General features: G+C 39.9%; 3 protein-coding genes across 4 annotated transcripts; 1 reads left to right on the forward strand and 2 right to left on the reverse strand.

Moving 5' to 3' along the window:
• Window positions 1–85: 85 nt before the first annotated feature.
• On the reverse strand, window positions 86–14,461 carry trpv1 (transient receptor potential cation channel, subfamily V, member 1). Of its 2 annotated transcripts, XM_034099707.2 has the most exons (17): window positions 14,279–14,461; window positions 13,805–14,020; window positions 10,515–10,719; window positions 10,216–10,367; window positions 9,510–9,662; window positions 9,261–9,398; window positions 6,475–6,776; window positions 5,691–5,867; window positions 5,466–5,621; window positions 5,295–5,390; window positions 5,141–5,211; window positions 4,359–4,524; window positions 4,208–4,274; window positions 2,317–2,648; window positions 2,109–2,230; window positions 524–636; window positions 86–432 (listed from the first exon to the last, which is right to left on the reverse strand). In XM_034099707.2, exons 3-17 carry the CDS (start codon window positions 10,703–10,705, stop codon window positions 341–343), a joined length of 2,328 nt encoding a protein of 775 aa, XP_033955598.1. In that variant the 5' UTR covers window positions 10,706–10,719; window positions 13,805–14,020; window positions 14,279–14,461; the 3' UTR covers window positions 86–340. The 2 variants fall into 2 exon arrangements, with proteins under 2 accessions (XP_033955598.1, XP_033955605.1); XM_034099714.2 differs by lacking the exon at window positions 14,279–14,461 and having other exon boundaries at window positions 10,515–10,714; window positions 13,906–13,927.
• A 1,807-nt stretch (window positions 14,462–16,268) lies between these two features.
• shpk (sedoheptulokinase) lies at window positions 16,269–24,433 on the reverse strand. The gene is made up of 6 exons (XM_034099124.2): window positions 24,217–24,433; window positions 21,657–21,831; window positions 21,419–21,571; window positions 21,096–21,271; window positions 20,360–20,560; window positions 16,269–17,104 (listed from the first exon to the last, which is right to left on the reverse strand). Exons 1-6 carry the CDS (start codon window positions 24,248–24,250, stop codon window positions 16,689–16,691), a joined length of 1,155 nt encoding a protein of 384 aa, XP_033955015.2. The 5' UTR covers window positions 24,251–24,433; the 3' UTR covers window positions 16,269–16,688.
• A 707-nt stretch (window positions 24,434–25,140) lies between these two features.
• Window positions 25,141–27,132, forward strand: emc6 (ER membrane protein complex subunit 6). Its single transcript, XM_034099437.2, has 2 exons — window positions 25,141–25,333; window positions 26,381–27,132. Exon 2 carries the CDS (start codon window positions 26,415–26,417, stop codon window positions 26,745–26,747), a length of 333 nt encoding a protein of 110 aa, XP_033955328.1. The 5' UTR covers window positions 25,141–25,333; window positions 26,381–26,414; the 3' UTR covers window positions 26,748–27,132.
• The last annotated feature ends 371 nt before the right edge of the window (window positions 27,133–27,503 follow it).

Genomic DNA, 27,503 nt, shown 5'->3' on the forward strand with positions numbered 1-27,503 from the left:
TTTGTGCTGAGAGGATGTGCATCCTGCTCAAGTGGTGGTGGAAACAGTGTGTGCAGAAGCCTTTGGATTAAATGTACTGCAAATGTATGATTTGGCAATTAGGCATCTTTAATCATTTGTCCTATTTTACACTGTTGTGTCAGTCAGGTGAACACATATCTACAATATCTCCATCTCAGTGAAATAATGCCACCAAGGCTACATTTAATATCAGGCTGACAGGGGAGTATCAGTCAGTCAGAGAGGCAATTCACACATTTGACAGTTACTTTTCTTTGCTGTCTTTAAATGTAAATGCCTTGATGTCCGGGCAGCCAGTGTGAAGCTCTCTGGTGTGTCTTTAGACTGGTGGGGGGTTCAGAAGATTCATCTCTGAGGACTGATATGCCTGCTGCCGACTGCCCTCTGTGAAAAAGCCTCTCCAGCTCCTCCCTGTGGATAAAGAAGGATATGTTCACACATGACTTTCCTGTCACAGAGAAATAGTAAAAAAAAAACATTTACTGCGTTCATGTTTCTGCACCTCTGTTGGGCGGGGCGTGTGCTGCAGGCTGCTGGGCGCGATCCCAGCACCCCGGATCCTCATTGATTTTGCCCAGGTTGCTGTTCCATTTGTTCCAGTTGACTTCCTCCACTCTGAGACGACAAGAGGACACATGCTCCAATTACTGTATGCTGTGCGATGCATCAATCAGCTGTCAGAGAAGGCAAATTAGTGAAGGGCCCAGTGTGCTGCGCATCAATCGATGGTGCTCACATAGCTGCATCTTTTGATGAATCTTCCAGCCTACAGCTTTTGTATCTTCTTTATTATCATAGCTTGCTACACCTTGTGTTCTATCACTGTTTAAAGGATCAGCTTGAGGATGCAGAACAGTTGTGGTATAGAGAACCTCCTGAATGTAAACATTTGAGGTTTGACTTTGTAATATAATAGTCTCAAAACAAAGTCGAACAGCTGGCCGTTATTGCAAAACATGTCTTAAACCTCTCAAAGTATCCTTCATATCAACTTGAAACCTGCCTATACAAACCTCTAAGACTCACCTTATGCATAGATCTAGTGTCTAATTCAGCACAGCTGGACAGAGTAGGGGACCACTACTGATCAGTAGACGTATAGCCGATAAAATCTGCTTGTCATTTTTAACTACTGGGAATGTATACAACATTGAGAAACCAAGCAAGCATCTCTTTCTTCAGCCCTGGCTTACTGTGCTTAGGAGCCCTGTGCACTGAGCCTGTTTCCTGTTGACAGTTTCATAGGTTCGCTTCACTATATTTTTCCCACAGACCCAGAAACCAACTAGTACCTCTTTAGTTTGAATGTTAGCATTTAGCGTGTTAGCCTGATCACAAGGACAATGATAACTTCCAGAGTTTTAGCAGTTGTAATGTGTTCTCCATCTTAGTTTAGCATGTTAGCATGCAGTGAAGAGAATTCCATTAGTTTAGCAGATATTAGGATACAAACCAAAGTATTTGGGCAAAATATTTTCATTTTTAGCAGTGCTGGATGATAAGTTTATGATTCTGTTATCACAATTCATCCTGAGGGGAAGATTAATACCCAAACCAAATGTGGTAATACATCAAATGATTCAGATATGTCCATTTAGACTCAAGTGATCTCTATAAAAAATATCTGCATAATGCATCATTTCTATTAAACAATATTTTGGAAGAATTCTGGTTTGTGTTTGAAATCGGAGTTGTAATGACCAATCGTTTTCAACAGGCTTTGGTTGAATGCGGGTCAACAGTCAGTGTGGAGAGCAGAAGGGGCAGAATGCATTGGGCTGAAATGCATTATGGGAACCCAACAGCTTTCTACTGATTTATTTAGTTTTTTATTAGCTTAAAGCTAGCTTGTTACCTGGCTACTTGTGAAAAATGCTAATCAGAAGAAGTGGCAAAGAAGTCGGAGCCCAGATATCAGCTAGCTATACCTGAATTTTAGTTGTGCATATTACCAAATGTGATGGTGCAAGGACATTAATTATGGAAGTCTGTGTGTGTAATTTCATCCAAGATTCAGATGCAGCTTTTGATGGAGTCTCTTGATATCAGTAACAGATTGTACTGTAGCTGAACCGAGATTAACCAACCTGAAACACCGGCGATTGTCGTCTCCAAGAGTAGTCCTGAGGTTCTTCTCCACCCCACAGCGAAACCTCTTCCTCAGACAGCTAGACAGCCTTTTCTCCATGTCCAGGATGGTGATGGCCCTCTAAAAAAATAGTGAAATCACTTAATCAAACCCTAGCTGCTTGGAACAGACCTGGAACAGATCAACCTCACTCCTGCACGCCTCACCTGTAGCTTCCAGATGCTTGTGCTCTCCTTGGTGGTCTTCTCCACGGTGCAGTTCATGAGGGCGATGAGCATGTTGAGCAACAGGATGTAGGTGAGTATGATGTACCCGATAAGGAGCATATAGAAGACCACGCTGCTCTTGTGGTCCTGGATGAATTCCATGTCCCCCATGCCGATTGTGAACTTGAAGAGCTGCAGGATGGTGAAGGTGATGCTCTTGAAGGAGGGCTTTACACAATCATCAGGAGCAACTGTAATATACAAACGCCCCTTTCCCGGCGTCTCAACCACAGTGGTGTTTTCCGCAGGCTCTATGAGCAGACTGACCACCGCTGTGAGAGGACAGGGGAAACAGATTACAAATAGCACATCCTCCCATTATCGCATAGTGACAATAGCTATGCAAGCTTAGGTAACACTTTCTATGACGCCCAATGTCTATACTGCATTATAAATATGCTTTAGATGTGTAATAATGTGCTTATAGTAATGTATATGTACAGTTATAGGCCCTTAACTCACATTTTGGAAAAAGGATAATAATACTTAATGATAGTCACATTTGTTGCCAAATACAAGTGTATTATAACGTCTTAAGATACTGATAATCTATGTTTTAATGCATTATAATGTAATGCAAAAATGCTACAACTACTCGCACAAACTGGGTGAATGTGAAGTATTTTGTTAAAGGAGAATGAAGGCGTAATTAAGGAGCACTATTGGAGTGACTTTGATGGTTATTGGACTCAGGAGTAATTCATTTGGATTCCCGCTGTATGAAGAAATGAAAGGACGGCGCGGAAGTGGAAACAATTCACAAAGGGATTAAACTGTTTAAAACACATGCTCAAAGTAAGCCGGATTTTGCCGTTGTGTTTATGTGGATTCAAAAGTCGTAAATAATATAGAAAATGGAGGAGACCGATCTGATCGGAGCAACTGTGACAAATAATCCAACTGAAACCGGCATGGACAATGACTATGTTTTAAAAATGCGCTTATCCAGAAAAGCCTGGTTTGGACACTTTATGGGCAGAAGAAAGATTTCTATTAAAGAAACAATTATACATTTCTGTCTTTGTATGCCTTTAATAGCTACTAACTAATTTGTATTCAAATGAATCAATCAATTATTTGTTACATTTTATTGTAATGTAGAGACAAGGCCTTTTACAATTATATGTATAAAAAATAAAAAAAATTAAAAAGTCTAAATATGATATTTGGCCTCAAATCATCTGAGGCCTGGCGCCCCCCCTGCGATCTTTGGCGCCCCAAGGGGGGAGGCGCCCCCCAGGTTAGGAACCACTGCTCTAAGTGGTCAATGGGTTATTTGACCACTTAGCACAGCTTCCTGAGGTTTATGCAGGGATAACAAATTACAAGCTGGGTATAACTCAGTAAGTGGTCATTGTTTTCTTTAAGGAAAAATATCATTAAATAATGTATCGTCTATTATCACCTGTTTTATTTTAATACCCTATAAAAGTGATTTAAATGCCTTATTAAAAGATAATGTTTTAATACAATGGGCATTATAACATACTATGACACTCAAAACAACCAAAAAAGTTACTAGTATTTATTTATACTTTACCATGTAAGTTGTTATAAAATACTTTATAATGTGTAATGATTATTGTTATAAAGCGTTGTGAATATGTACGAGTAGTTAATACTACACTTATACAGTCTCAAAAGCAGATTACAAAGCATTATAATCAAGTTTATAATTCGTTATAGACATTGCCGTTAAAGAACATTTTATTATCTCAAAATATTTATTTGTTTAGGAAAGTAATTTATCTCCTTCTACTTTTCAAATCAATAAAAAATAAATGAGTAAAATGAGTTATATTTTCAGATCAAAAAGCATTTTGGGGAATACCTGCTGAAAATCCAAAGAGGAAGACAATGTAGACAAGGAGGAAGCGCATGATATCACAGAGGATTATCTACAAAAAGAAAAAGGGGAAAAGTGATTTAAGGAGGGTTCACTGTGATGGTCACCGTGGTGCTGAGCGTCCTGTGTGAACTACCTTCTGTATCATGATGCTGTAGATGCCCATGTGTCTGTCGCCTCTGGAGAAGTAGAGGATGTTGACCCAGCTGAGAGCGAGACACAGCACCATTACGCTGAGGTACTGCTCCATCCCCAACAGATACAGCCCGGCTGTGAACAGGAACAGGAGGCCCTGAAAAAAACTGTCAAGAGAAACCACTGTGATCCTGCAAAGCATTGTGGTTTTCAAATCTAACAATTAAAAATACATCATTAAATTAAGAACATTTACAATCAAGGACATTCCATGTTTGGGGTGGTTTACAATGTTTGAAAAACCTCTTTTATTGACAGTTTTAGTTTTGTTTATTGTGTTGTCTCCTTACTCATCTAGAGATTGTCCGTCAGTGGCCCCTCATGAACAACAAGTGCTTCATTAGCATAAGACATTTTATGCAATTGTCAAAGCCAAAAACATACTTTTCAGACGTACGCAAAAACAGACCTGAATAGAAAGGTGTTGTGTCATGTTATCAGCAATGGGGGTTCATAATTGTGCACAGGACAGGACTAAAGCCATGGATGTACATTATAAAGGCAAGTATGTTAAATCTGGAGGGAGCTGTTTGTTTGAGTGTTGAGTTCAAATATCAACAATCTTTCTCCAGAATCACTGACTCACTCAGTTAGAAATAGAGATAATCTAGTCAAAGGTTTTTTTTGTTTGATTTAGGAAAAATACAAGTTCACCAAATGGTAACGCTTTTAGTGAGTCAGTACTGTGGTAAAACATCCAACGTTTTAAACATTACTACTTACAAAAGAATCTCATAATATCCATCAATCAGCAACGTCTGCAGCTTCGGCCGTTTCCTATACATGTCCATGACCTAGGGATTTAGGTATGATTTTTTATTAAAAGATTGAAGACTGTGATGTGATTTTAATTAAAAGCACATAGTCACCTACTTACCCCTATGACAAAGAAATAGCAGTTTGCCAGCGCTGTCACTAGCTGGCCTGAAACATACAGGTAACCCAGAGTGGTGTGTTCAATGTGAAATGGCGGCTGTGGGGCAGAGCAGAAATCTCAGTTCAGATCAGCTACAAAGAGCAGTCAAACCATATGTAGCAGTCAGCTTACCAGCCCAAATTTCTTGTTGTAGGCCACAAGGGTGAAGTTGATCAGGTACAGGATGTAGACCAGGAGGTTGAGGAAAAACATTCGACCAGCAAAATTCTTCCACTTCTCGTCCAGTAGATGGCTCAGAGGCTCCATCTCGAGCATCTCGTGGCGGTTCTGAAAGGAGTCACATGTTTGAGTACAGAACAACAACTGACAGACTGGGTTTATAATGCTGGGACTCACAGGAATGTCACTGCCGTACACCAGAATATCCAAGACTGAGTTCTCCTGGTACGAGTCCACCGAGGCCAGGTCGTACAAGGAGCTCTGGACGGGCCCGTAAACCCACTCTGTGAACTTACGGGACAGATGTTTGGCTTTATTCTCTTGGAATTCCCGTTTTAGGATGTGTGAAAAAATCTGCAGACAAATTAAAGTAAAGTCAGAGCCAATTTATTTCTGAAAATGTTCAATCACAATTATCTAGGTCGTACAATATGGAGACTGAAATTGTGACCCTCTAACCTAGCCTGCAAGAAAGAAGACTTCAATGTGCATCATCAAACAACTGAAATGTGTTAGCATTTTTGCACTTTGAGTTCCCTTGATTTGAAGTCAAGGTCGTTTTATTATTTGGTAAAATTCCTTAGATAAAGTGTATAGTTAACAGGTTCTTCGACATTAAACATGTCAGTAAATATGGTGCACATGATGATGGTGATATTCAATTCATTTGTTTATCCCCCAACATTAGCTTTTTATTTCTAGTGCTTCATAAATCATAAAAGAGTTTGTGAAGAAAACTTGTGAGTATTCTAAACCTCAATTTTCCACAGAGCTTATTATCTGATATAATCCAAAATTAAATGACAACATTGGTAATCATTGGCTTTTGGTCTAGGGAACCCAGTCATCCCAGGGCCCGCCAAACTTTACTCCTTGGGTTGTTGCTAGGAGTCTTGTTCCTGGGCCTGGGCCTCAGCTAGCTATGCTGCTATGTCTACAGTGACACTGCGGAAATGTTTACCCCAATCTTGCCAGTCTTGGCAGCCATTTTGAGAGGCGTCAGCCCATTGTTGTTCTCGATGTCCTCCAGCTTCGACTTGGGGTGAAGTTCGGCATTGGTCTTGAGGATGCGGTCATACATGTTGGTAACAAACTCTGTGTTATCGGTAGAGTTGTCAGCCGCCACCAACACCAGGGCGTGCAGCACAGTGTTTCCATGAGAGTCAGTTAGCTCAGCATTAGCACGTTGGTACTCTCTCTTCATGAGGAAGTCCACCACGTCGGGCTGGTTGGTGCAGGCTGCCAGAGACAGAGGCAGCTCACCTGAGGACAACACACAAAGACACTCTGTTAAGTTACAGCTTTTTTTCCCTGCGTGCTATAATTGATTAAATCTCAATGTATTCTTGTGTCTACATCAAATCAATCCAAGAACAGCCATGCAGAGCAGGGCTTGAGACTAATGCCAGACAGTTCGAGTGAAACATATTTGCCAACGGATTAGGTCGCAACAAGGTTGCGAATTGTAAAAAAACCATCTGGTTACAAAGCCACTTGTGAAAGTTGTCTTTTTGGATTAAATGGTCAATTATATAGCACTTTATCAGGACTGTACGACCCCTTAAAGCGCTTTACATAGCGCACTAGGAGTCATTAATCCATTCATACAGAGCACTACCATTTGCTCTCGGAAAGCTAACATTCATAAACCCTTGTAGCAACTCAGGGTTAAGTATCTTATCCAAGTACATCGACACTTGACTGCACTGATCAAACCCATAACCTAACCTTCTGGTTGAAAGACGACCATACTCCCTCGCAGCCACAGTCCCCCATTAATAAGTGTGTTTGTTAGCTACCCATCTTATATAAGTTACAGTTACCTAACTATATTGAATTTACTGATGTAAATTAACTCCCTTAACTGTAGCTTAAATATGTAAGAAAAAAAGTAGTTTGACCCATCCATCCACCCTGGCCTCCTTCATATTGGACTTTTTAACTTTCCTGAATAATGTTTCCCTCAAACCCTAATTGCAGTTTTGCACACAGAACTTACAATAATTTAACAGTTGTAAAAATTACTTAAAGGTCTCCTATTATGCTATTTTTAGGCATATATTATGGGTCTATGATGTGTTTTGCTCAAAAAACCAAACAGATCATGCATTTTAGACATCCCTCATATCCCTCTATTTCAGGCCTGTTAGAGAAACGCAGATTGTGGGTCAATATGTGTGGGGGAATCAAATCAAATCCAGTTTTATTTATATAGCACATTTAAAAGTGATTTTTGGTCGAGCCAAAGTGCTGTACATGTAATAAAAACACATTACTACAATCACAATAAAATACAATAATTTACAACAGAAATATAAAAAGCAAAAACACAGGAGTCAGGTGTCATACTCCGCTCTGACTAGAAGGCCAGAGGGAAGAAGTGAGTTTTAAGTGTCGATTTAAAAACCCCTAGGGTCTGGGCCGACCCCACATGGAGGGGCAGAGTGTACCAGAGCCTAGAGCCAACTGATGCGAAGGCTCGGTGCCCCCGGGCTTTGAGGCTGGTCTTGGGCACTACCAGCAGCAGCTGGTCAGCCGACTTTAAAGCTCTGGCCGGGGTGTAGCGATGGAGGAGTTCGGCTATATAGGCCGGAGCCAGCCCATTTTGGGCTTTGAAAACAAATAAAAGGATTTTAAAATCAATTCTGAACCCAATTGGAAGCCAGTGTAGTGAGGCCATAATTGGGGTGATGTGGTCACGCTTTTTGTGGCCAGTCAGAAGACGTGCAGCTGCGTTTTGGACTAGCTGCAGGCGTCTAATTGAGGCCTGGTCCATACCCACATACAGAGCATTGCAATCGTCCAGTCTTGAGGTTACAAAGGCATTGATAACCCTTTCTAGATCTTTAAAAGATAAATACGACTTGGTTTTGGCCAATAAACTTCTGAAGCAATTGGAAACAGGGCTCAGAGAGAGCTGGAGCTTTGATGGCAAACAATGATGGCTTATTTGAAGCTTCGGGCCGGGGAATTCACAAGACATGTTATGCGCCACGGGTTGACCACAGGGTAGAGATGCCAAATCAATTCTGAAGAAACCTTCCTCTGGTAGGAGGTTTCAACTAGTTTGCTGAGGGTAATCAACATTATTCAATAGATAGACTAAACAGCTGAGGACACTGAATCAACTTTAGTTGTCGGTTATAGCTCGGGGTCATCTACACCCCAAGAAGGATGTGTTCCAGGTATCCCACAACAATAACTATCTCTGACCGAGAGTTGCCTGGTCATAAACTGGTAACAACAACAAAATGCTAGGGCAGCCCCCCCTTAAGGGAGATAGTGGCTTTCCAAGGCTGGGCATCTGCGTCAGAGGGCGAAGGAGGACATGCGGGGCAAATTATTCCCTGACATGGAGTATGGACAATATGGAGCTTGTTGGGGAAATATTTTCCTAGGCCCATATCATTGACCCAGTTTATCAGTTAGTAATGACCTCACTGAGCTTAGGCACCTGAGCCTTGGCTGCTGTGCTCCAAAATGTGACAGTCACAATGGCAATCTTTTTGTGCTGTCCTTTTTTGTAATAAATGAACATTAACCCTAGCCCAGCTCAAATGTAAGATTTCAGGGAACAAATGACATTGGAACTTGGAAAATGTATTTCTTCATGTTATTGTCCAGAGATGCTGTGACTCTATGGAAAGTTTCTCACTCAGTAATAAAGGTGGCGATGTGTGATCAGTAGATTATCGTTGTGTGAGGCTCCAGAGGAGGGGGCTGCGCCCTGCTGCAGCATTGACTCACCAAAGTAGAAGTTGGGGCCATCGTGTGGCTGGAAGAAAGTTCCGCAGGCTTTGGCGTGGACGTCTGCTCCTTTACTGAGCAGCAGCTCCACATAGGAGAGACTCCTCCTCTCAATGGCTATATGAAGAGCTGTCTGACCTGAATAAAAAGAGTCATACCATTCAAATCTCTTTACATTGTTTAGGTTTGAGGAATAACACAAAGAAAGACATGAGGGTTAATTCTCTCAACAATTCAGCTTCAGTTTACCTTTGTAGTAGATGTTAGTGTAGGCCGCATTTACAAACTCATTAATGTCTTTCATCTTCTCTGAAATGTCGATCAAAAGCTCCACCGTCTCGTTTTTTCCATCCATGAGGTGCAGCAGAGCCTTCATGAGGGCCGTTTTACCGTGAGACTGATCTGCAGGTGTAAACACATACAGGGAGATCATGGGCGGAGATCTGGACAAACCTAGGCACAGAGCCAGGGGCCTAAGTGTGTAGGGGCCCAGTGGCCTGCAACTACACACTGTCAGTCAAAGAGACACATGCTGGCAAAAATAAAACAAAGGGACACAAAGCGACCACAAATAGACACAAAATTATTCAAGAGACAAAATCACCACAATGATAGACTTTTGTCTATCGTTGTGAAAGAAATAAAGAAAATAATAAATAAATAAACAAAACTAACACAAGGAGACTTAAAATCAGGACAAGAAGACCATAAAAAGACACAACAGGCCTACAAATGACCACAAAGAGATACAAAAAATAAACAAATTAAGCACAAAAGCACATGAAATCAATAGAAGACACCAAGGAGACACAAAACCACAGAGTCTATGTGTCATATAGGTAAGGTGATGGGGCCTGTTACATGTCTGTGCCCAGGGGTCCATTGTCTAAAAAATAACCCCTGAGGGAGGTAACACACATGTCTACAGCTGTTGCATTATGGGTCTGACACTCACACAGAGAGTTGGACAGTTTCATCCTGTTCTGATGCAGGTACTGATGCAGGCCGTCCAGCTTTTGGACGTCCCTGCTGGCCACCGCTTCGAACAGCCTGTCAATACCAAACCTGTTGTCTGTGCTTCCACTGGGATCCAATCCTTGAATCTCTCTGTCAACATTACACGTCACAGACAACATCATTGGGGGCAAAAGGTGAAGCAATTCCAACTTAATCATCAATTCTGGGCTTGATAATACACAGAACCATGTTATAATGAGTGTTAAAATCCCTTTATGTTTGCATGGTGAGGCTCACTTGTCAAAGTTGGCATTCATTCTGATTTTCGGCTTGGGGATCTCCATCTCTTCCTGGTAATCAGTGTCCATTGGAGCCTTGGGCGGCTCATTGCTGAAACCGCCCTTATGCGCCGCTCTGTGCCGCGCTTTCTCCTCCATCGTCCTGTTGTCTGTCTCCAAAGAGATGCCAAACATCTCCGACTTCTCCATCTCCACCCCCTGCTCTGCGAATCATTCAGACAACAGCCATCAGAACCAGGGATGAGTATTTGTCAGCTATAGATACATTTGTGAAGGAGTTCATCTGATTCCCTACCACCTTAAATGATTGAAACATAATGGTAAATAAACATTGGGGGAAATAATTTGAATGCATTCTATCAGCAGACGATTGTAATGGACTTCCCATGGTAATCGCATTGCTGCTGAGAATTGACTGGCATAGTGAGCTTGAGATATTTTATTACATCTTGTAAATGTGGGAAGTGTTATCCCTTCGCAAACTACACACACATTCTGTAGATGTCCAAAATGGATGCCTATTTGGGGAGAGGTTGAGAAAACCCTAGAGTATGTTTCTGACTTAAAAAGCATCAAATACACCGAAACAAAATGCATGACGTATACACATTATGGACATAGAATATACAGTAGGGAGACCAGGGACAGTTGTAACATGGGTCGGTTGTAACACCTTCAATATCTCCAATAACAAACAAGCTAGAGTGATGAAACTCACTCTGCACATGCGCAGTTAGATGGTAAGATCGCTGAGAAAAAAAGGAGCCATGTTTGCATTTCTCACGTAAGATATCAGCAAAAGTGTGTTTCTGAGGTAAAATATTAACTACAATTATATGATGTATTTTTTGGATACTGTCTTGAGTTCAAATGTCTAGGAATCCAAACTAGTATTATTAGAATCACTGTATTGTAAGCTACAAATATAACTAGCTAAATATGGGTCAAGCTAGCAACCAGGCAGGTTCACAGGGGGTGGAAGCAAGACTGGTGGTCCTGGGACGGTTGTAACATGGCACATTTACAATGATGGCTCATTTACTTGAATGATCAATTGTTCATTCAAGCATACAGTTGTATTGTTGGTTGGTGTGCATTGTCCCTGTAAAAATAAACAGAATATAATACTGTACAGTAGGCCTAAAGTGTGTGTGTGTGTGTGTGTGTGTGTGTGTGTGTGTGTGTGTGTGTGTGTGTGTGTGTGTGTGGTGTGTGTGTGTGTGTGTGTGTGTGTGTGTGTGTGTGTGTGTGTGTGTGTGTGTGTGTGTGTGTGTGTGTGTGTGTGTGTGTGTGTTTACAGTATGCCACATGTCAGAAAGAGGAAGACAGACAGACAGGGGAGTGCCACTTGCTCTGCTGCAGAGGTCCTCACATGAAGTTGAGAAGGGCAAATCCTTCAGGGAAGTGGCAAAGTCCCTGGTCTATGCCATGTCACCCTGTACCGGTTCCATACAAGGAGGCTGAGGTTGGAGAGTCAGGGATCACAAACACCCCCAAGAGTAGGCTACTGGACACCAAAGAAGGTGTTCTCAACAGAGCAGATGCTTTTGAGAGACTACCTGATGGAGGCAGCTGATTTATATTATGGTCTCAGCTCAAAGGAGGTCGGTCCACATAGTTAAGGTAGAAGCACCTCTCAGAGAACAGTTTAATCCTTCACAGAGAATGATGATGCTGTGTGTGTTATCTGTTATCCTGTTCATTGTTCATTGTTTGTTGGGGGATGTGTGAAACCCCATTCAAATCTTATTGCCTTAGAATTTGACAGCTTTCCCTATTTGTTGTCATGTAGTGTGAAAAAGGTAACCGTTATTAACATGTTACAACCGTGCCTGGCATGTGTTACAACTGTCCCTGTACACAAGGACAGTTGTAACAGTTGAGTTGTTTTTTTTTAAATACATTTTCCAACTTGTACTTATTTCATAAAAACATCTTAAGTACATTGTTTCAGTAGCTGACATATTGATAATGTATAATATAGCAAAATGGCTATCCTATTGTAAATGTTTTTTTACTTATTGGGGAAAAACCCAAAAAGTGTTGCAACTGTCCCCGGTGTCCCTACCTACATCAGAGTATGAGAATACTTTTTGAATAAGACATAGACTTAACATTGACATACTAACATTGTTTGTAAATTGTTCCAAGAAAAGAGGTATTTCACCCCAATCACAATACCCTTCTCCCTTTATATATTTTTTTATCTACTTACTTATTTCATTATGTTTTTTATTTTCGGTATGGTTGAATTGTGTGTGCTTGGTACTCCTTGCAATTGTGCCAATCGGTCACACACACTTAGTTTGTGTCCAGTGTGTCACAAGCCAGAAGCATTAGAGAGCCCTGATGTAAACATGCGGGACAAAGCGTTTAATGTTTAACATGAGTCACTATGCGTTTGTATCAGCTGGGTCTGAATTCACCACAGGAATCACCTTCTAGCCTTTAAGGGCACAGACATATTTCCAGGCATGTGATGTTCCCGCCGCAGGGAGGAACAAAGGAGTGTATTTAGAGGAAGATTTCCATGAGAACATAACTCACAACACTTAATCTGGTAGCCACTTCGCTGCAGAATAATCAATTATGTACGTTAGGGTTTATTGAAAACAACATTTGGCAAGTGATTTAAATAAAAAATATAAGTCAAACTGATATAAATAAATGTATAGTTTTTTAATCAAGGAAAGGACAACAGGAACCTGATCTTGGTGGCTTTCTGTTCCCTTTTCTCTGTCACGAAATGGGGAATTAGTGATTGCATCACCGTATGACTGTGATCATCACTAGAGGAATAGCACCAAAGTAAAACAATTGATGGAAAAACAGAGAAGTGTGTGCTGTCCGTCTCATTTTTTGAAAAGCCCATTTCCCATGGATCTCAAATGCCATTTAGACCAGTTGTGAACACATTTTTAAAAAAATTACATTGCCAAAATATGAGTTGTTCATTGTGTGTGCAGATGCACCACCCTCATCATTCTTCTGCAGTTCAATTATAAATAAAGATTAAGAGACACAATTTGAGTCAGTGGTGAAATCAGGTCCATCTTCCCATACCATTAGTTCCCATATCCTCATAAAATCAACCACACCACTGCGGTGCAGGTTTTTAAATGTCTGCACGGTATGTTCAAATGTACAAAATATGTGTTAACAAATCACAATAGAATGTAAGATATGTTCAAACAAAGATTATTTCACTGACTGGGATGTTTGACAATGTCCTTCAGGACCAGTAGAAATCTTGTAATTTAAAACTGGTAAACACATCAATTTACTCACCAAAGGTTATTCATCCAGCACCAGATTATAGAAAGAAATAGATCTTGAAGTAAAAAACACAACAGTGTCCTGCATGGGTGTGTGAGTCCTATTGTCCTTACATGTCCGTTTATTGTAAAGGCGGTGGGAGATAGCAGGAAGACTCTGCCTGGAAGAGGCAGCGATAGGGTGACATCCCCCAGAGGATATCAGAGAACATTACTGCAGCCCTGAGTGCTTAAAAGGATCTGTTATTGACCATCATGCCAAGACAGCAAAAAAATACCACAAAGGAATCAGCGAGTACTCGTGTATTATCTGACAGGAACACATTTGTTTCACGAGGAGATAATTAGAGAGCAGTTTATCTGTGGCATATGCCATATAGTCTTTCAAATTCATTTTAGGGTTATCCTCTGAGGCACTGGAAAGAAATAGCCATCAAGATCAATTAAACAAATTCGATTAAAAAAATAACATAAATGTACAACTTACCCTTTTGAAATGCTACTATTCTTTGTAAGGTTGGTGCATGATATTTTCTTAAGCGAGTTTCCTTTGTTTAATCGCTGATTTGCTTCCTGTGTGTCTTATGCGCCTCCAGTAGTTTTACTGACATGGGTGTGTGAGTGTGTGTGAGTGTGTGTGTCCATGCTGCTGTGGTCCTGTGACTGTGTGGTTGCAGAGATTATGCTTTCTCGCGTCTGCTATAGATCTGCAGTCATGCCATTTCCTTTCTTATTATAACTTCCCTTTTCACAGCTAGGCCAAGGCACTATACAGGCAAACATAGACTCCATTTTGAGAGTTTGAGCTGTTTTGCTTCCATTACATTTCTTCCTTCCAGAGATGGAAAGCAACTAAGTACATTTACTCAAGTACTGGACTTAAGTAAAAATGGTTAGATACTTGTACTTAACTTGAGTATTTCCATTTTATGTTACTTTGTACCCCACAACAATTCAAAGGTGAATTACTCCGCTACATTAATTGAATTCCTTTAGTTACTTTGCAGATTTGGATTAATGATTTGACATACAATCAACACTTACATAAGACTTAAATTACACCTGGAGTAAATTCACAAGCTACACTGCAGTATACAAAGTCATTGAAACTATAGCTGCACATTTACCAGTTTTAAGTCACTGTCTATTTGTGTCTGTAGATTTCCTAAATTCATATAAAGTTATCCTCAGATAATTCCTCATTCCCATATTTAAAAATACAAATTAATAAAACTTGTTACATTAAAAATAATCTTAGTACAAGTAATAAGCTGGGGAGGTTTCATCTTTGTTGTACTCTATTTACAGGCAGTGTCTTGCAGAATGTATGGAATACATAAACCTCCATTTCAGTATCACTTACATACAACAATATTTAAAGTGACGTGTTCTGAAGGTTTTTACAGAGGGGTTTACTTTTATATCATTCTCAGCATGATTGATATCTCTTTTTTTCCTTAAAACATGGCGATAATTCCAGTGTTTTTTTTAATTGGTTGTTTACATCTTTTCTCTGATTTATGGAGAGATACAAAAGATCTCCTTAATTCCCTATGTAAAAACCTGAGTCTTATGTCAACAAAACAGACATCAATGTTGAGCCTGCCTTTATCCCATTTTCAGATGTATTGTTCTAATGTATTAAAATAAGCACATTAATTATTGTGATATCTATTAGAAAAGTGGTTCTCCCTTAAACAGGAGACAGGCACAGGATAGCTTGAGCATTTAAGTGTTTGGCACCAGACCAACTCTACACTTTATATAAGATGATATATGATTGATATCTTACAGCCTGGTGCTTTCAAGGTTGATCTGGACTTTTCTGTACAGATCAAACTAAATATGTTCTCCTTGATTCTTACTACGCTGAAGAATCAAATAATCAAATAACAAGCATCCAAGTGTCAACAGAGGACTGACGAAAATAACAACGGTTTATAAAATCCACTTAAAAGGGACAAAATGTAAGGACATTAACCCACTTAGTGAGTAGCAGAAGTAAAACATTGAAGTTAAAGACTTTAAATGAAGAAACAGCCGTAATCATACCGTAATCATAAATCTAAACCCAGACCGTTAGATAAAAGTGAGTGACAGTGAATGAGCAGCCTTCAGAGGAACGATTAAAAAACCTTAATGTAAGACCATTAAGCTTTCTGGGGGGAAACAATCCTACAGTATTATTCACTTTAGGTATGTAGGCCCCATAGAATGATATGAGAGCCTAATTCTAAGCCAAGGGTTCTTCTTACAGATGCCCTAAGTATAAACCCTGGCCTTTTAAAAGAAGCAGTTCACACTCAAACTTATAGATCTTATAATAGATCATACATCTGTTGTTTTCAAAGCATTCCAGAGGTGCTGTGATTTCAATCTACCTCACACTTCATAACACCTTTCAGCAACATGGAGGGAAAGAGCATGAACTCGTTGCGTTCAACCGTTACTGCAGAAAGCAAGGAGTGAAAAACAAGTGATAACACAATGTGTTTTTTTTATTCTTTGCACAGTTCTACATAGGTAGCTGTCTTTGAATACATTTGCTCTTTAACATTAGTTTTTTTCTAATGAATGATGAGCATCTTTCCAACAGACTTATGTTTTAAAATCCTTATCAGACATCATGTTATCTGAAACACTGCTTATTAGACCCAGAAATGACAGGTAATGGAGTTCAATTCAATGTTGAAAGGGGATTTTAGCTGCATTCAAGAAGCAGTTGGTATGAGCCAGCATGTATCATTTGGTAGCTTCGATCTTTGATTCCTAAAAGTCTAAAAACCTCACAGAACAATACAAGCTGGAAAATTCTTAATTCAGAGCAAAATCTGTTGTACCATTTCAGTTTTCCTGATTTTTACCAAATGAGCGATTAAATAAGTAACCTATAATGTTCACTTGATTATGTATGCTTCTCTCATGAGGTCACAGAGGACCATGGCTACGCCGACAGCAGAGTCAGCGTTTTGTCCGTACACCACCGGTTGAGGAAACGCCTTCTCCACCTCCTGCCTCAGCACCTCATTGCGGGCGATGGCGCTCCCACTGCCCACAATCCGGCAGACCCCCGCCTGCTGCAGACGCTCAGCAGGCATCATTGACATGATGTTGTGCAGGACTCCGCGGCACAGCGCCCTGGTCACGTGACCCAGAGACAGATTGGTAGGGGAGATGTTGGTGACCTGGCCCAGGCAGAGGGTGGCGTGCCTTTCCCCCAAGAGAGTGGGACTCACCGACAGCTCGCTCGTTTCCTGATTCAGGGCGCAATTAATCAGCTTCTCATATGAACAGGAATCACTCATCTCTACACCTGCAGGGAAGAGGAGGAGCTGTTTAACATTAGGATTAAACACTTAAATGGCAATAATCTCAAAAACATTTTAGTAAAGGTTTAGAGAAAACTGCTCTCTTTGGGCTGTCATTGACATTTGATTAAATTGAACATATTGTATTTGTTATTAAAAAAATTAGAGTGGCAATAAACAACCCCCATAGCGTTTCCAAGTTGTAATATTCAGGGTTCTTACACCTTTTCCAAAGTCAAATTCAAGCAAATTTCAAGCATTTTCAAGGTGCATTTTCCAGCTTTTCAAGCATCTTACAGCTGTTGTAAATTACATATTTATATACACATACTCAAATGATTATTTCCCTACCTCACATTAAATCAGATGTTCTTTATGCTATAAACAACCAAATGTGTGTTTCGTGATAGCATTCTACACGAGGATGAAAAATTAAAGAAAAGAAAACTAAGTTTAATATTTCAAAATTAGTGATCTGTACGTAGACTGGGCCTCCCGTATAACCTGGCTGAGCCGATATAAAACAATCAGCCAAATAACTTTTCAATACATTATTGATTACTATTTTTGAGGTACTTTTAGGTTGGCAGTGAACATAAGTCAGAGGTACATGGTGTACTTTTCCTCCACTACATGTATTTAATACCTTTAGTTACTTTACAGATGTGGATGAATGATGTGAAATCTAATCAAGTGTTAAATCAGACTTTAGTTCCACCTGGAGTAAATCCACCAGCTACCCTGCAGTAAACAAAGTCATTCAGACTAGCTGCACCTTCACCAGCTTTGAGAACACTTTCATGATCAATCATTATAAAACATATCATATATATTATTCTGAAATGGACCAATCTGCACAATGACTACTTTTACTGTCGCTACTTTCACTATATTCTGATGATAATACTTTTCTACTTTCACTTGAGGAACATTTTGAATGCAGGACTTTTACTGTGATAGAGTATTCCTACACTCTGGTAAGATCTGAGTACTTATTCCACCTCTGGTAGTGTATTAGCCTGAATTGTAGCCACAAAATCACGCAGAGCTGCATAAAAATAGACTCACAATGGTAACAAGTGGATAATAATATTTACAAATGTGTAAAATGATTTGTAGGTCATGCTGACTACTCAAGACACCTGACTTATACATCTTCAAAGGAAAACTGTTCATTCTACAATTACATGGGATTAAAGCAAAATGTAGTTTTACTTGTATAATACTTCAATTTTATATAAAAGACAGTTTGTTTTCATCTGTTTTCAAATAAACAAAAGTCTTGGCTTTCAGAATATTACATTTGTTTCGGCAAATTCAGATGATAAATACAACTTTGAAGCTTCGGCATAATTACAAGCAGAGAACGGACTAATGTAACGTCACAGCAGGCATAGCAACAGCCGGTGTTTCTTGTGAGTGTTTCCCCGGGACACAAACGCAAAAATACACAAACACACTCGCGAGCTTCCCCCAGACCAGTAATACAAACGAAAATGTGTCTTCGGGTCAATGTGACTGATTTCGATAGAGCAAGTCACATTTGGTTTAGGCACGAAACATACCACCAGTAGAAATACATTGCTTTCAAAATCGCTCTGTGTCGAATCAATAGATTATATTTCATGACTATAACACGAAATGCCGTGAGTGCTTCATCCTCTGAACACCACACGATGGCGACTGTAACGCACGTACGCTCCTCTGAAATGATTGTCCCCTGCAATTATTATTATCCCTCAATCGAGTTCGCTATTCAGCTAGCTGACGTTAGCTTAAACAAACGTAACATGCAACGTTAGCCTAATCTAAAATGCTCTACTACGGCGTACCTTTCATGTGGCTCGTCAGCGCAGACTCTCGCATCGTTATGTTTGCAAACTTTGCAGGAGGCTACTCGTGGGCTTGACCCTCGTCTTAGCCATGGCTTGTATTTGTCTTCTGCTAGCCAACGCTCGTTGAAACGGCAACCTCCTGGCACACAGTCATCTATCACTCTCATCAGAATGCCCCAGGTCACACGTAACACAAACACTTGCAGGTTTTATGTAGAAGCGAAGCAATTCTTTTGTTTTAATCTCAAAAGCGAACTATTCAGTCAGACAGCAATTTATTGTAAAAGTAAAGCATTTACATTTTCAAGCACTTTATCTCAATTTCAATCACCATTCCCAAAATTCAAGCACTTTCCCAACCTTTTTTCAAGGATTTCAAGCACCCGTACGAACCCTGAATATTGTAAGTGCCACTGTTGCAAAGACAACTGAAACGTGGATGTCGGATTCAGTCACTCAGAATAAGTTGCATGCCAATAAAAAAGCAATGACATGGCAATCTGCAAATGACCGCATGACGTTATCTGGAAACCTTTGGAGCTTCTAGCTACATTTATTAGAAATTAGTTGGCAACACTGCACAGCACATTGTTTTCGTAGCTCTATGCCATACATGGACAACTCATTTTCCCAGGAGATTTGACCCTGTGGCAGACATACTTTGTTCTTCCTTGTGAAAGCGAGTATTATAGGGAAGCAATCCAAACACTGTTGATGTCATTATTCTATAGCCATAGAAATAGGGAGGCGTGTGGTGCAGTGGACTAGTGCGTTGGTGTTTTGATCAGGGGGGCACAGGTTCAAACCCCACTGCAGTCAGCATGTCGTTGTGTCCCTGGGCAAGACACTTCACCCCAAATTGCTCCTGTGGGGATTGTCCACCGTATTGAGTGTATGTAAGTCGCTTTGGATAAAAGCGTCTAACAAGTAACATGATAATGGTAAGTTAAAACAAAAAACATGTCTATTGCCACATTTAATTTGACTAAGTCTGAAGATTCTACAGCTATGCTAGCAACTCTATGAAGCCGTATTACACAGCACTGCTTTGAGACAAATGGTAACCTTAGCATAACATACAGATTATTACAGTGGTCAGCATTTTAGCTTTGCAAATGTGTAAATAAGCATTAGCTAATTAGCACAAAATCCAAACATAAACAACATTTCCACTTGATTTTTGAGCGAGAGGAAAAGTGGAAAGATAATCAGAGTTATCATGATTCATTCTGGAACATGAATGTGTGGAAAACACTTAACACCCACATCATTTTGACGCTAGAGTAAGGAGGATCATCAGGGTCATTGGGCTTCTTTTTTTTTTTTTAGGTTTAACATGGCAATCCCTCCATAGTCGTGACATTTTAGTTGAATTGAAAAGTTGAACAAACACTGCACACTACTAGCATGACAACAAATACATACCAAGCTCTTTCATCCAGGAAGTGAGCATCTCCACAAATGTAGCCAGTACATTCCCTCCATTTAGTGAAGCTGCCACCGCCAAGTACGAGTCCTCGAAGTAGGGAACGTAGGAGATGGAGGACGCAGGCTGAGGAGAATCTGGAGGTTTGAAGTCAGCTGGCAAGGCGAAGGTCAGCTGGGCTGAGGTGCTTATGTTAAGAACTGAGAAATTAGGAGAGGATAAAAACTGTCATCTGAGGCATAAACACTAACAGCACCAAACAAGACATGCAGGAGACACTTGATCCATAATGCATTCATTCCTGTGTGTGCAACATAAAGAGTACAAACTAAGACGTGGGTAGTTGCTGCTATGTGCCATGTTAAGTCATTCCTATGCTTATTTATTTGGTATTTTTCAGTTTTAATACAGTATATTAACACATCTCTAATGAGGGATTTTCCAATGGAACAAACAGACTCACAAGCTAATAAACAATACCAGCACCGCTGTTGCAACTGGTAACAAATCTACAAAGAGTCACAAAACTACAAAGACGTGCAAAGCAACTGCAAAGAGACCACAAAAGATACACACAATGACAATGAAAAGGGGCCAAACAACCACAAAAATAAAGAAAATAACTACAGTAGGATGACACACTAAAACAAAAGCACGTGCTACATGTCATTGAACAGCTGTAATGGATAGACTTTGTTCTGAAGTGCATAAACAGTCGAGTACAGCTATTTTTACCTGCGTCTGTTCTGGCACTCATGCAGGAGTATACCGAGCACTGGAAGTCTCCCAGAGCGGCCCCTACTGGTGTTCCAGCAGGGATACCATGCCAGTCAGAGCACGCCTGACCCGCCCAGCCACCAGATGACACACACTGAGGAAGCAGGCTCAAAGGGAAGCCGGCCCCCTTCAGACTGCAGCATGCACACACAGAGGCTTGTAATGTAGGTTACGCATAACAACTCTTTACAATGCCAAAATGTTTAGCAATTTTAGTTGAACACTAAGCATGCAAAACCTTTAGAAAATGTGTCATGCATGTAGATTTACACTTTACGTACATGTCTGTATTCCACTGGTTGGTAGAGGTGTTGAAGTAGCCCCAGCTGGCTGCATTCTGGGGCGTCATCACACAGCCGTCCAGACCACACAGCATGGACACCACATAGTCCTGGATGGTACCTGCAACTGTGAAGTCCTCTAGGAACTCTGGCCTGCAGTAAAAACCAAACATATTAACTTCAGTTTCATATCACTAAATAAAAATGCTTTGGGATGTTTTCAGAAGTGCATGCTGACCTGTTTCTCATGTACCAGAAGATTGTTGCACAGCCAAAGCCTGTGGCCACGCTGAGATGTGAGTCTGGATTTGGAAGTGAGGACAGGAAGTTGCTGCTGCAGCGCCCATCCTGCCAGGTGATCAGCTGACTGGTGTCTCTGGCTGTGAAGAAATCCCTCTTGGACCAATTACAACCTGCAGGGGGAGAGAGGATGGAGACATCCCAGGAGCATAGATTTACTATTTAAAACTGATTTTCTCCCTTTTGGATTTGTTGGATACTTTTGGTTAGACTAATTAAGAAAGTATGTCTCTTTGTGTATAAGGGTGTATTGTTTTAACTTTTATATTAATAAAATAAATGCCACGGCACATATTATATACCAGATAATATAAGATTAACCCTTGTGCCCTCCTCGGGCATTTTTGTACATTTTTCCTGACTTTTTTTTTTTATTTGGTAATCATTTCAGCTGTGTTACAGCTTTTGGCATGGAATTCTGTAAGAAGTCTTCTTTTGAGTCAAATTTTTTGAAATCCATTGTCGTTTACTCTTACGTGTTTTGTATACTCCCGTGATGCATTTTGTACCCTCTGGGCACCTTCGTGGCAAAAATTTACACACCCATAATAACTGTTATTAAATCATCATACATGAATTTTTTTTTCTACTTTTTTTTTCATGAATCACTTAAACAACTTATAACGTACTCAAAACTACCAAACATTCAATAATATTCTGGATTTTAACCCTTTAAATGCCTGTTTAATTATTTGCATTATTTATTATTTATTACTAAAAAACACAAAACCTTACATTTTTTCAATATAATAATTAGTAGAGGGATGGGGCTTTGGTGGTTATTAGAGTCTTGGATGTGTCAAAGATTGAAAATAAAATTGATTTCACTGCATTATTATTTTTTACGTAGTGTCAGATACTACCTCTGGACCCCTTCGTGGCAAAAATGTACACGCCCATAATAACTGCTTTTAAATCATCATACATGAATATTTCTTTCTACTTTTTTTTACAGAAATCACTTAAAGAACTTATAACGTACTCAAAACTACCAAATATTCGATATTTTTCAGGATGTTAACCCATTAAATGCCTGTTTCATTATCTGAATTATCTCATTATTTATTAAAAAAGAACACAAAAAATGAAAAATATTCGATATAATAATTAGCAGAGGGATGGAACTTTGGTGGTTATTAGAGTCTTGGTTGAGTCAAAGATTAGCAACAAAATTGATTTGACTGCATTGTTATTTTTTACGTAGTATTAGATACTACCTCTGGACACCTTCGTGGCAAAAAATGCCTCATTGACTGCCATTCAAACCACCTTTTTTGATCTCACTGCCATTGCAGTATAAACCATGCATTGTGTAATGTATGTATGTATGTAGTGTAATGCATTTCGGGGCCCCAACAGTGTGTGTGTGTGTGTGTGTGTGTGTGTGTGTGTGTGTGTGTGTGTGTGTGTGTGTGTGTGTGTGTGTGTGTGTGTGTGTGTGTGTGTGTGTGTGTGTGTGGTGTGTGTGTGTGTGTGTGTGTGCGTGCGTGCGTGCGTGCGTGCGTGTGTGTGTGTGTGTGTACCTGTAAGCATGCACTGATCATTTCAGGGTCAAAAAAAGGGCATCTTGTGTGTATCTGTAAGCATGCACTGATCATTTCAGGGTAAAGAAAAGCGCATCTTTTGATCTTTTGAAAGATGCATTTCATATCTTTGAAGAGTTGCTCAAGTAATTAAAAAACAAAAAACAACTGTTAGTTTGTTTACGCACCTGGCTGCTTTCACAGCCAAATGTTAACATGCAGTTTGGCTGAGGGGTTATTTCATGAGTGAGCAGAGAAGGAGAAAGTCCTGGAGCCAAGAGTAGGAGCTAAAATGAAGAGTCATTTCACTGCAGAAGAGGCCGTATAAATGGTCATGCAGCCTTCATCTGCAAGCGATGACTCTTCTTCTGAAGAAACTAGGACACTAGGTGTCCAGAGGTAGTATCTGACACTACGTCAAAAATAATAATGCAGTGAAATCAATTGTGTTGCTAATCTTTGACTCAACCAAGACTCTAATAACCACCTAAGTTCCATCCCTCTACTAATTATTATATTGAAAACAATACATTTTTTGTTTTTTTTGTCATAAATAATGAGATAATTCAAATAATGAAACAGGCATTTAAAGGGTTAAAATCCAGAACATTATTGAATGTTTGGTAGTTTTGAGTACGAAATAAGCTGTTTAAGTGATTCATGAAAAAAAAAAAGAAGTAGAAACAAATATTCATGTATGATGATTTAATAGCAGTTATTATGGGCGTGTACATTTTTGCCACGAAGGGGTCGAAAGGTTGAAAATTCGAGGAGGGCACAAGGGTTAAACAGCTTAATGTGCAATTACAAATTGTGCAAATGCAAACAGATATGGGCAATAACATTGCAGGATAAATATCTGTATATCTGTTCCTTTGCTGCGCAAGTACTCATGTATTACAGCAGTTGTTTCACAATTGAGCACAATTTAAGAAATGCAACAGCGTTCACGCAGCACCCAGGTGGAAGGCTTACCGCGTTTTGCTTTCCAGAATAAAACCCCGTGCATCTGTCCGGACAGCCCGATGCTGCTGACATGCTGCAGTTTGTCTCGGGGCAGCAGGCCGATGCACCGGTTCACAGTGTCAATGATCCGGCCAGTGTCCTGCTCTTTCGCCTGCGCATGAACACGTACGCAGCCAGGTTACACACGGGGCAAGCACCCAGCAGGGGAGAGTTGAATGGTTACATTGTGTGTGTGTGTGTGCACACTCACCTTTCCCCGCTTTGGTCAATTATATCAGACGAAGTTGGCAAAGACTGACTAGCAACCACCGTTCTGGAGACAGTTTCTAATAAAACGACTTTTACCGACGTGGTGCCCAAGTCCAAACCCAGGATATATGCAGACATTGCAGCTAATGAAACTTCTTCTTCTTCTTCTTCTTCTTCTTTAGTGTTTATTGGCGATTGATCTAATGAAACTACTGTTGATGATAGTTGTATAAGGCAAAGTCTACTCTGCTGCGTTTGGGACAAAGTAGAAAGTCGGAAATCTTAATCTACGGCCAACCGAATAGTTCCATCCAAATGTAAAATAAGTCATATAATGCCTTTTCCGAAGGAAACATTACTGCAGATTGTTCAGGTGGACCCATTGATTGATTCCTGAACCAGTAAAATAACTTGTTGACAGAAATAGACATAATAAATAATAGCACCGGTAACCTCAATGTAAACTGTTTGTGTTTCATTTGTAGATGTTCTCTGATTACTGCAGCTTGTGAAACATGTGGTGTATATCCAATAGAGCTGGATGTTTAAAAAGGACGGATTGTCTTTGTAAACTCACCCAATGACAGTAAGCCTACAGGTATTTCCCTATTATTAGAGTTAGAATTTCCTACTCTTTAATGTGCAAGGAAACGCACCAAAACTGCTCCTTACGCAGGCTGTGCCCACAATGCATTTCGAATGAACATGGCTGACTCTTTCCTGGGAGTGCTATCCGAACGAGAATGAATGTGCTTTTTCTGTGCCAAAACAGCCGACATTCTCTGAAAACGCTCTAATATCCAGGTCTTTGGCGTTCATGACACATATTATGTTTTTATAATCGTGAGGAGCCAACGAGTCCCTGCTTACATTTCCGGTGAGAATCATCAGTTTCCGTCAGCAGCAGCCCGGAGGACTAGCTCACAATGCTAGCGTGTTAGCGCTATAGGCTAACACCAGGGGTCGTACAGTGCTACGTTTAGTTTATTTATAAGACTCTGATTATTGGAGTCACTTCCTTTTTGTCTGCGTCTGGTTTCTGTCACCAGAACATCGCTTTATATTATAGGTTTATTAGCTAACGTTAGCTACTTTGATTCAATTTGATCTGTAACCAGCTAGGCTAACATCGATCAAGGCTGACAGCTTTTCTCTTTGTCACTCGTATTAGGGGGCTTTAATTTATTAAGACCTCTGTCGAGTTGTCATTTTGTCATCCAACCTCCTAGTGGATGTTAACATATTAAATTCATACTTTAAATTACTAATATCTGTACACATTAGAATATATAATGTAACAATGGCCTTGCATTTAGTTGGAATGGAGTAGAAATGGAAAAGGCATTTATCTTATTTAAACAAATAAAAGTACCGTGTAAAAAATACTACAAGTCAAAGTCATTGTCTAATGTTAATAATTAAAGCTAATGTAGTTATTAAGCAGCAGACTGACCCGTCGTTGCATGTCATTATAGCATTCATTACATTCAATTAGTCAACTAATCATCAATCTAAAATGGGATTATTTTTAAACGCAAAACTAGACATTAAAGGACATCATCTTGGAATTTAGAAACGTTGACAGTTGTTACTATGTTCTTCTGACATATTATAGACTAAGCAATTTACCAATTGTAATCTAGATAATAATCAGCAGATTAATAGATAATACAAAAATAATAGTAATTTTCACCCTACATTGTTTTGTAATGGCAGATTCAGTAAGCAGCCTTTTCTTCTGGTCGAGCTGATTTCAACATTAGCATTCGGTTGATCAGTTACAACCTATTGCATTTGATTGTCTCGAAGGTTTTGGGTATCAAATCTTGATCTTCAGTGTAAAGAAAAAAGTTATTTAAAACTACAGCATTACGGTTATTGGATAAATGTGCCTATTTTTATGTGTGAATCTCTCCTGAAACAGGGACACCTTCCTGTGATTGCTGACCAGATCCAAGATGGCAGGAGTTGTAGCCAAAAGAGAGGGACCACAGTTCATCAGCGAGATAGCCGTGAGGGGAAACGCCGCCGTGCTGGACTACTGCCGCACCTCAGTCTCCGCTCTGTCCGGAGCAACAGCGGGAATCCTCGGGCTGTCTGGACTGTATGGCTTCATTTTTTACTTCCTCGCCTCTTTTCTCCTCTCTCTGCTGCTCATTCTCAAGGCTGGACGGCGGTGGAACAAATGTTTTAAATCACGGAGGCTGCTCTTCACCGGGGGCCTTGTTGGAGGTCTTTTCACTTACGTCCTGTTCTGGACTTTCCTCTACGGAATGGTGCACGTGTACTAAAATTATTTAACCGTGAATTAGTCCTATCTAATGCTACATAAACTAATAATATTGTCTGCCCTGCTGTTTGTAGATAAGCCATTAGTAAAATACTTTTTCAAATATGAACTGTTGATTAAACGGCTAATGTGTCAATTATAATAGAATGAAGAATACTGTTCTCTTATCCTTCTGCTCCACAATTTGTAGCGACTTTATCCAACATGTAACTCGTGCTCTTCACTACAGATAAGAGCCACAGTCATGATAATGTAGTTTGTAGTGTAACATAGATCAACAAAGATTACACCCTAACACAGTGTAAGCACTTTGCATTGTATTCATGTATGATACTATGGTTAAATTATAATAAATATGATTACTGATTAAAATGAATCCCTCTTTACATCTTGTTTGTATACATTATTGATCGGTTTGTCTGTCAGGCACTGACATCATGAAATAAATGACAAATACACTTGTTTCCAACAATCTAAACCATTCTATAAATGGATTTGAGAAGGTCACACATTTCCAATGTCTTTCATCATTCATTTGACAATCAGCCAGTATATCAGCATCGAACCTGTCCATTACAGAACACTCACAGCTTCATTCCAAAGCTTTACAAGTGATACCTATCATTAATAACTAAAATAATGATTGTGTTGTAGCTACGGCATGGCCAATATTAACGTCAACATGAAGTGCACCACTCGAATTCCAACGACAGCACATGTTACATCCAACTGAAATAACACGAATTAAGAACATTCA

Source organism: Pseudochaenichthys georgianus, chromosome 14, assembly GCF_902827115.2.
Source record: "Pseudochaenichthys georgianus chromosome 14, fPseGeo1.2, whole genome shotgun sequence".
NCBI classification, from domain to species: domain Eukaryota; kingdom Metazoa; phylum Chordata; class Actinopteri; order Perciformes; family Channichthyidae; genus Pseudochaenichthys; species Pseudochaenichthys georgianus.